Below are 10,132 nucleotides of genomic sequence, written 5' to 3' on the forward strand. Positions count from 1 at the left end.
AGTTCTGGCTTTTCCTGAAAAACTGAAAGCTTTGGCAAAGCTGGTTCCCACTTTCTGTATGAAAGTAATAAAGTTTAAGATCAAGTAGTTAACCCCTTTAAATAGGACAAGGCTCCCTCTCATTCGGGATAACCTCTTGTCAGCATCTTTCTCCTTCTGGTGACAAGTAAAAACAAGGGCTCTAAAGGTTCAGACCCGGTGCCAGAGAGATACTAGAGCAGGTAGGGCACTTGCTCTGCATGTGGCAGAACTGGTTTCGATCCCCAGCATCCATACGATCTCCTCACCCCATCAGGAATGATCCCCAAGTACGGAGCCAGGAGTAAGCCCTGAGCAGAGCTGGGTATGGTGCCCAAAATGAAAATAACAAAAAAGAATTATACAAGTCATGTGAAAAATCAGCACAGGAGCGGACAAAATACCTCAACATTAATCTTATTTTTTATTTATTTTTGCATCTTGGGTCACACCTGGCGATGCACAGGGCTTACTCCTGGCTTCGTACTCAATTACTCCTGGCGGTGCTCAGGGGACCATATGGGATGCTAGGAACTGAACCTGGGTCAGCCGTGTACAAGGCAAACGCCCTACCCGCTGTACTATTGCTCCAGCTCCAACATTAGTCTTTTTAAAAACATAGGGAAACTCCTCCAGTGGCGCTCGGCCACTCCAGAAATTGCTTGACCTGGAAGTGTGGACCTGATGATTCAACATTCAGATCTGCAATGCGCTGGTGCTGCTTGGGTCCAGTGGTACTGGGGGATGGTCACTGGAACAACTGATTGTGGTGGGTGAACCTGGTCATGCAGTGACAGTGATTAAATTTACGACCTCAGGCATGAAAGGTATATGTTCTATCTCTTCAGGCTATCTTTGAGTCCTTATTAGCTTTGGGTTGGGATTTTTTTTTCATGTTGGGAAGGGGGAGGTCTTTCTGGGGATCAAACCCAGGGCCACTTAGGAGTTCTATCTCTAGCCAGTATTAACTGCTAATGAGTATCCTTTTAAGCCTTTTTCACTGGGGATGCTTGACATCATAATAAAAACAAACAAAAGGAAAACATTTTCCACCAAGTATGAGCTTCAAATTGGCCCAAGGACAGAGGTTAGTGATACTGCCTCGCATGTGTGAAATCCTGGGTTTGAATAAAAAATATAAACCCAAAGCAACTACTAGATTGTCAAGAAAGTAAACAACAGTTTCAACTATATGGTGATTAAGTTGAAGTTTCTGCCAATTCCATTATATCTACTCACATCATCAGGGCTCCCAAAGCATCTCTAAGAGTTTTAATTTAGAAAGATGAATGTGTACTGAACAGTTAGGGCCTACAGTATAAAATGCTCTAACAAAGGTATCAATTTCAAAGACATTCAAGCCTAAAGTTTCTTAGCGCAACCATCATGGGAACATTATGCAGGCCAGCTTGCTACCTTGTCAAATTTACCAAATAGTCGATTTCTTAAAAAGATAAAACGTAAAAATCTAGGCAGTTAAGATTTTATTATCCAGGAAGTGAAGAAACTTAAAAGTTACTTAAAAATGAGCCAGACCTGGGGCTGGAGCAATAGCACAACGGCCTTGCACACAGCCAAACCAGGTTCGATTCCCAGCATCCCATATGGTCCCCTGAGCATAGGGGGTAATTCCTGGGTACAGATCCAGAAGTAACCCCTATTCATCACTGGGGGTGACCCAAAAAGAAAAAAGATAAAAATGAGCCAGACCTGAAAAAAGAAACATCCCAAGTAAAGCAGAAAACAAACCTCACTGTTGTCTAAAAGCGAACTTTAAGTAGAAAATACTCTGGAAACAAAACAGTACAACTTTGTTTCTATCCTGAAAAATTCAAAAGGGGGCAGAGATAGTATAGCTGGCAGGGTGCTTGCCTTGCTCACTGCCAACTGGGATTCGATCCCTAGCACCCAGAGCACCACCAGGAGTGATCCCTGAATGCAGAGCCAGAAGCCAGCCATGAGTACCACAGATGTGATCCCAGAACAAAAAATTTGGGCTGGATCTGTCAACAGTTAAGGGGGTAGAGTGTTTGCCTTGCACGTGTCCAACCTGTATTTGAGCTGTCACCCCAAAAGGTCCCCAAAGGCCTGCCAGAAGCGATTCCTAAGCGCAGAGCCAGGACTAAGCCATGACCACTGAGTGTGCTCCCCAAACAAAATTTAAAAGTCAGGCCAGGACATATCTCAAAGGGCTGGAGTGCATTCGTAACATGCACAGGGCCCTGGGTTTCATTTCTGGCACTGCATAGCTTCCCCTGCACAGATCGCTGCAACGATGGGGAAGCCTCCCCAAAACGAAAAAAAAAAAATTTTTAAATGGGGTGCCACAGGTATAGTGAATGTCTTGCCAGCGTGAGGCCCTGGAGGCCCTGGGATCAATCCCCACCACCACCATATACAAAATTTAAACTAGCTAGCCTATTCATACTTAGTAGATAAATTATAATTTAGAGGGGCTGGAGAGATAGCACAGCGGGTAGGGCGTTTGCCTTGCACGCGGCCGACCCGGGTTCAAATCCCAGCATCCCATATGGTCCCCTGAGCATGGCCAGGGGTAATTCCTGAGTGTAGAGCCAGGAGTAACCCCTGTGCATCGCCAGGTGTGACCCAAAAAGCAAAAAAAAAAAAAAAATAAAAAAAATAAAAAAAAATTATAATTTAGAGAGAAAAAAATTCTGTAATTGAGGCCTGGTCACACCTGGTCCTCTAAGACTAGATTACTTTGTTATTTTGTTTTGGGCCACACCTTCAGTGCTGGGGGGTGGAGGTGGGTAAGGTTCTCTCGGCTCCATGCTCAGCAGACCACATGCCAGCAATGCAACCAGCTAGAGCTCTCTGGCACTGTGATTGGCTTCTTAACAAACAATAAAGCCAAACAGAAAGAGGTCAACAGTCTTTTAAATGTTAGTTTTCTATTAACAATTTTTGGGTAGTTATCACTCAAATAATTTTAAAGGTACACTTAAAGATGAAAAGATGACAAAAGCTTAAATTTCAGAGTGCCCTATTATATGTAACTGCTTGTTTTTGGTATGTGTAAAAGACAAATCTTATTCTTAATGTAGAGTAAAAAACAGAAATACGGAGTTTCATCAACTAAAATTTGAAGCTATAGATGGGGGAGGGGAAGGACAACAATGGGGGGGCTGGGGAAGAGCCCGGTGCACTCCCTCAGACACCATGTTTGGGGACTTTATAATGGATTCAAAGCTCAGGGCAGCAATGCAATGTCGTGACACTCCAGGGTCCTGCAGTACTCAGGGGTAATGGAGTCCCCTGGCAGTGTAGTCATGCCAAGCACCTCCCCAATACTGGAGTTCACATGTCTGGCAAGTCTTCTAAGCTAAAAAAAATTATTTTAAATTTAAAAACTTAAATGGATTTTCACTGCCCCTTGAACCTGCTATAATGTACTTCTAACTCTGAGGGAGAAAATGTGCAGACCAAAACCAAGTTGAATCTGATAATTTCATCACGTATAATAAACTCAGCTAGTTAGCAACTTTACTACTTTGGATAATTTAAAAATCCTGAAAGGTGTTAAAAAACTATTATCTGTACCTAAGATCATGAAATATCAATCATGACAGAAATATAATACTGCAAGTAATTACTACCTACAAAACAAAATCGGTCCTCTGCAATCTGAAATGATACATACGAATACAAATATGTAACATATATATACACATACATATATGTATAAAATCTCCAATAAAGAACAAAAGAAACTGCCTGCTCCCCAAAACATATTGATTATCAGTGCCAACACTTACTTAATAGTGGTGGTCATACTCTGGGCTTGCTGCTGAGTGCCATTATTGATTGTGTTGGTGTTTTTCAGCTGGTTCATCTGTTGCTGTGTCTGTGTGCCCCCTCCTCCGGGGCCACCACTGGGCTTCACAGGGCCCCTCAGCTGACCATTTTGACTGGAAAGACCCATTATAACAGGGTTCTCTGTTCTGGCCGTGCTCATGCTGTATTAATTGTAAAGATGTCTCTTTCAAACTTCAAAACTTTTGAAAGTCAGTAGAGAAACTGTAATAACAGTTTATTAGGCTCTCCAAAACGAAGAGATAAATATAAGTCTTGCTCAATATATGAGTCCTTTATTGCAATGCAGGCAAGCACCTGTGAGTCTTTGAACGGTAAGCAGCAGTAACTTGCTCTCATGCACCGAATCAACTTTTTATTTTTTAAAATGCCCTCTAACAAGGTTGAGTTATCTGAATTCACTCACTTCAATCTGAAACAAAGAAAAAGTTAAGTTAGCCAACAGCAAGTTAAAAAAAAAAAACACCACTTTGTTTCCCTTTGAAAGGACTTCAGAGTAACTTTAAGAAATAATAGGATATGCTTTCTACTTTATGTCACCCTAGGTTTCACTCCAGGTACCCAAAGGAAACAGAAAGTCAACAAAAAGAGGCCTTGCTTCAACCAAATCACTAGCCAGGGTCCAAAACACACAAAAAAAGCCCCGAATTGGCTCAAAAAGCAAGTGAGCTAAGGACAGTAACAAACATTTCAAATAGTTCAAAAGCAAGAGAGATCAGGTGGATAACTATAGTTAAGTTACACTACTGATTAAAGAAAACTCTTTCATTCACCTTTCCCTTTCTCAAGTCTCCAGACCAGCCCTGAGATTCATTACACTTCCTTGCATTACAGTTGTAAACTCGGTCAATATCACAATTAACATGTAGATCTACATATGAACAAGGCAGGCTGCTAAAGACTTTGGAAAACTGACAACCCTATCTATAAGCTCCCCCGCAAATTTTTGCCCTCTAAAGTTGAAAGAGTCAAAAGATACAAACATCTAAATAAAAGAAATCTTCTACCTAAAACAGCCAACGAAATCTTTTTATCCATCTTAAAATGTAATGAATTAAAAATTAGTAGCTGTTTTTCAATACTTTACAAAAAGTACATTGAAAACTTAAAAAATTGACTGTTTAAGAAGTCTGCTTGTGAAAGTTAAACTAGTAATTTTAATAAAATTCACCAAGAAATCCAATTACTGATCAGCCTTCCCAATTTTTTACTCTCAGAAGTGAATTTTTATAGTAAATGTAAATGTAAAAGTACAACGTTTATATTATAAAGACAAAGCGTGGGGTTTGTTTTTTAACTCTTTTACGTTTCTATGTACGATTCAAAATACATTACCATGTTGATTATTTTTCTGAACATCAAGGCTTCTCAAACAACAAAACAACACATTTCCCCCCTAAATTATGACTTATGTCTTACATTTTTAAAGTCTGAAAAGACTCACCTGCCAGCAAACTGAGTATCACAGACACAAAGCTATTCTAAAGTCTCCCAAAAACTGATCGTCCTCTTTAAAAGAGACCCGGTATTAACCATCTCGTTTCCATTTAAGGAACTACGTTGCCTGCGTTGACAGGTTTAAAATATGATCAACAATATCACAGAGGCGCACAAGACTTGTTTTCAAAGCATCCTCAGGGTGGGCAGCCTCTAAGAATTAAATGACACAATCGTCACTGCACGACGACCTCTCCCATCCGTCCCTAGATCTAAAAGGTGACCGCGACCGAGGTGGCTCCTCGTAATTAAACTGAAACCTGCACTGCAGTTCTGGGGCTCCGAAGGAAATAGTCCTCCTACCCCTTCTTCCCCATTTAGATGGGCAAGTTATTTCTCTACATTTTAAAAAAAAAGAAAAGAAAAAAACCCGGAACAAGACGTAGCCGGGCTGGGAGGAGCCCCCGGCGGAGTTAATTACAGCACTACCCAGAACGTAGTTAGCAATTGACAGTTTCACACCCTAAACAGAATCGTCATCGCCAACCAGCGCTTTTGTTTGCAAAATGCAGCGCAGTTTCTCCGAGCGGGTCTACCCAAGTTGGAGTGACGGTTTTATTGGGGAAGGGAGCAAACGGGGGGGGGGGGGGAGCGAAAGAGAAGGGTGAAGAGAAAAGCCGAGGACCCGCGCCCCGAAACTGGAGGCAAATCGTTTCACGCTCACCGCGGGGCTCCCCCCACCCCCACCCCGCACTTGCAAGCAGCTCCCTGGGACCATAAACACAAAAGGGTTGGGGCCCCTGCAATCGTATCTGCGCAACAAGAGCGGGGCCCCGGCCTGGCGGGGAGGAAACAATAGGGTCTCCCCCGAGAAAGCCACGGAGAGAAAAACTCAACTCCGAAAGCCCCTCCTGGCCGCCACGTCTCGGCACCTCCCCCCCACCCCCATCATCAGCCTCCGGCCGCCTACGAGGCCGAATTCCCACCCGGCAGCTGCCGCTCCTCCTCGGAAGCGGCCCTGCCGCCCCCTATAGGGCCGCCGCGGTCCCTCTTAACTTCCACCCCCCCCCCCAGTCCCGGCCGCCCTCGCCGCTCCCACTCGCCCCCGTCGGCCCCGGCCCGCTCCGCCGCCGCGCACGGCCCGCCCGCCTTCCAGCCCGCACCGCGGCCGCCCGCCTGCCTCCCCGCGGCCGGGCCGAGGCCCGCGGCCTCCGCCTCCCCGCGCACCCCCCCCCCAGTTCCCCCAGGGGGCTCCCGCCGCCCGGCCGCCTCGGCCGCCCCCGCCGCCCGCACCTCGCCCCGCTCCCCGCGGCGCGGCCCCGACCCGTACCGCCGAGGCCACTCCCGCTCGGCACCCTCGGTCCTTTATTGTTGACTCGAAGCTCCCAAAATGGCGGCGGCTCCTTCCTCCTCGGAAACCTCCGCCCGCCCCCACCCGGCCCCTCGCCGCGGCCTCCGCCCGCCCCCGCCCCGCCCCCGCCGCTCGGGGCCCCGCTCCGCCCCCGCCGCCCGCGCCCGCCGCCTCCCGGGCCGGCCGGCCCTACCTCCGCCGCTGCCCGCTCTCAGGGCGCCGCCGGAGTCGCCGCCCGGGCTGCGCTCACTCGGCGGCTCGGCCCCGCCCGCCGCCGCCCTCCCCCCCCCCTCCGCCTCGCATGGCGCCCGCCGCGGCTCCTCCTTCGCGCAAGATGGCGAGAGCCGGGCCGGCCGCCGGCGTCACGGCCCCTCGGGCGGCTCCGCGGCGGGGCGCCGGGCCGCGGTGGGGAGCGGGGGCGCCGGCCTGTGGCCCCCCCGCCCCCGCCCCCCGCTCCCGGGCGCCCCGGCGAGGAAAACAGCGGCCGGGAAGGCGGCGGGGGGAGGGGCGGGGAAGTGGCTGAGGAGAAACGAAGGGGGGGGCAGGGGGGCTGTGGGAAGGGCCCGTCAGCCCGCGACACCCCACCTCACCGCCCCCCAAAAGTGGAACTCGGGGTCGGGAAGGCTGACCTGCCAGCTCCGGGCCGGGCCGCGTCCCAGCCCCTGCAGCCGTGCCTCCATCCGGGAAGGTGCCGCGCTCGTGGCCCGCAGGCGCCGGCGCCGACCCGGAAGCGGGGCTCGCAGGTGTAGGGGGCGGCCGGGGAAGACCCGGGAGAGGCGTCTTGGAGAAGGTGGCAGGCTTGGGAGAGGGGACCGTGGGGGGTGGTCCGACCGAGGGGGCGTGGGCAGGGGGGCTAGAAACGGGGACCGGATTCGGGAGGCGCGGGACCGAGGCCACACCCGGGCCTGCGGCGGAGCGCGGGACGGGAGATGATCGGCGGTCTAGTGGGGAGGGGGCGGCCTGGCGAGGGGGCGCGCCTCGGGGAAAGACAGGGACGCCTCCCTACCCACCCGGCCTCGGGGGCGCTCCTCAAAGAGGGCACGCAGTCTTGGCCTGAGGCAGGGCTCGCGGCTCGAGAGCGATCTAACGAAAACGGGAGTGCTGTGAGGAAACGGGGCGCCAGGAGGCCCGCGGCGAGCCCTTCCCCGGCGCGACTCTCCACTCGGCAAACAGTTGGTGCATTTGTTCTCACGACTTTCCAACCCGTGCAGGAGGAACGGGAGGGCTAGTCTGTTACGCAAACGTTTTAAGTGAGGGGAAGCTAGCTCGGTCGCGCCGGAGTTAAGTCCCGAGTCTCACCCAGCGGAGACTGGATGTAGAGGAGAATGGCCGGGCCACTCCACCCCACAACTACTGCTGGGCCCAGCAGCGCAGCCAAGACAAGAACGCCGCAACCGAGAACCCGGAACGGCGTCTCCCCGACTGCCCGCTTCCCTAGTTTTTTGCCTCAGCTTCCAACTCAGGGCCAATCAGAGAGAGCCAAATGTGTTCGGTTAGCCAATCAGTGAAGAGTGGGTTTCTAGTTACCCGCCTCCGGCTCCACATCTTCCAATCCGCGCGCACCTAAAAGTGCCCTGTTTTCTCATTGCCTGCGCGAGTCCTGCCCACCTAAGGGCGCGGGGGGTGGGGGGGGTCGCGGGGCGCAGCTCGGGCTCCCTAAATGTACTACTGGGCCTAGTCTCCTTGTGGGTTGGAGGGCTGGTAGGTGTGTTTATTCCCACACGGCTGAACGAGAGTTAGCAAAAAAGTGAAAAGGGCAGTTGAGAATACAGTTTTCTTAAATCCTGAATTTGTAACCTGTTAAATCCCACCCAGATTCTACCCACCCATGCTCGGGATTAACCGTACTTTACGCCCATTTTCGAGAGTCAAGTGGTTCCTTAGCAAAATATTAACGTGGGAGGATTTGTTTGCTACTGCCCCAACTGGCAGGAAGTGACTTGGGAGGGCAGGAAGTAGGTGGGAAGGAGACTGAAGAACCTAAGGGTTTAGAAAAGAACCTCTTTCCTTAGAAGCGCTGAACAGAGTTGTTTTAATTGAACACAGAAACTGAGTTAAGAAAAAATCTGAAAAAAATCTGATATTCGGGGCGGGAGCGATATAGTACAGAAGGTTGGGCTTTGCACTTGTCTGACCACGGTTTGACCGTCGGCATCCCATATGGCCCTCTGAGTGCCACCAATTCCTGAGTGCAGAGCCAGGAGTAACCCCAGAGCATCTCCGGGTGTGGCCCCAAAACAAAAAAGGCTGACAGTCACAAAATGACTAAATTCAGGGTAAGCCAGACTTACTGAGAAAAACGTTTAACTATCCCAAAGTTGTCTTTGAAGATGCTTTGAACCCCAAAATTATATTTTGGCTTTGTCAGAGTGATTCCTGGGCCTCATACATGCAAGACATGAGGTATACCGCTGAGCCATGTCCTCAAAGATGTTTTTAAAATGACACAGCCGGGGATGGTCCAGAGAAATAGTACAGCAAGTAAGGCGTTTGCTTTGCACACAGCCAACCTAGTTCAATCTCTGACACCTGCATTTGGTCCCACTCCTGGTCCCTTCAGGAGTGATCCCTGAATGCGGAGCCCAGAGAAAGCCCAGAGCACTGCTGGGAGTAGCCCCCAAACAAAATGACACAACTGGGATTAGAGAAAGAGTTTAGGAGGTAAGGGATTTGCCATGCATGTGCTGGTGCGCTTACCCTGGTCTGTGTCCTTACCCTGGTTCAAAACTATGGAGCATATACAATCTGCGACCTCCAGAAGCATAGAGCATAGAACAGGGATTAGCCCTCCAGCACCCCCAGGTATGACCCAAAACACAAAATGAGAAAAAAATAAAATGTCATGGGGCCCAAGAGATAGTAGAATTGGTAGGGTGCTTACCTTGTATTCCTCTGATTCAGGTTCAATCCTCAGCACCCATGTGGTCCCCCAAGCCCCACCAAGACTTTTTTTCTGTTTGGATCACACCCAGCGATGCACAGGGGTTACTCCTGGTTCTGCACTCAGGAATTACCCCTGGCAGTGCTCATGGGACCATATGGGATGCTGGGAATCGAACATGGGTCGGCTGTGGGCAAGGCAAACGCCCTACCCGCTGTGCTATTGCTCCAGTCCACCAAGACTGATTCTTGAGTGCAGAGCCAGGAATAAGCCCTGAGCACTACCACATGAGGCCCAAAATGCAAAATAAAGTAACATGACACAGCTGCGGTAGGTAGCGCACTTGCATGACTGAGATTTTGAGTTTGACCCCTAGCACTCTCCCACCCAAATACATCAAAAGAGCTGATAAAAAGACCTGGCTGCCAGGGGGAAAGACAAAAGCAAAGGGCCAGAGCGGTAGTACAGTGGGTAGGGCATTTGCCTTGCACGCAGCTGACCCGGATTCGATCCCCAGCATCATCCTATATGGTCCTCCCAAGCACTGCCAGGAGTAATTCCTGAGTGCAGAGCCAGGAGGAACCCCTGTGTGTCCCAAATAGAAAAAAATG

The 10,132-nt window shown here is 50.0% G+C and overlaps 1 protein-coding gene across 4 annotated transcripts in view; it reads right to left on the minus strand.

Moving 5' to 3' along the window:
• The window catches only part of DDX6 (DEAD-box helicase 6), a 34,023-nt gene extending 26,657 nt beyond the window's left edge, over positions 1-7,366 (minus strand). The window contains exons 1-2 of one of the 4 annotated variants that reach the window (XM_055130833.1): positions 7,270-7,366; positions 3,795-4,264 (exon numbers count right to left, since the gene is read on the minus strand). In XM_055130833.1, the coding sequence (XP_054986808.1) occupies positions 3,795-3,994 (200 nt within the window). In that variant the 5' untranslated portion in view covers positions 3,995-4,264; positions 7,270-7,366. Of the gene's footprint in view, positions 1-3,794; positions 4,265-5,296; positions 5,503-6,619; positions 6,757-6,833; positions 6,947-7,269 lie in introns of those variants that run through there. The other 3 variants (XM_055130832.1, XM_055130831.1, XM_055130834.1) reach the window with 3 other exon arrangements.
• Positions 7,367-10,132: the final 2,766 nt, after the last annotated feature.

This window comes from Sorex araneus, chromosome 3, assembly GCF_027595985.1.
Source record: "Sorex araneus isolate mSorAra2 chromosome 3, mSorAra2.pri, whole genome shotgun sequence".
Taxonomy (NCBI): Eukaryota; Metazoa; Chordata; class Mammalia; order Eulipotyphla; family Soricidae; genus Sorex; species Sorex araneus.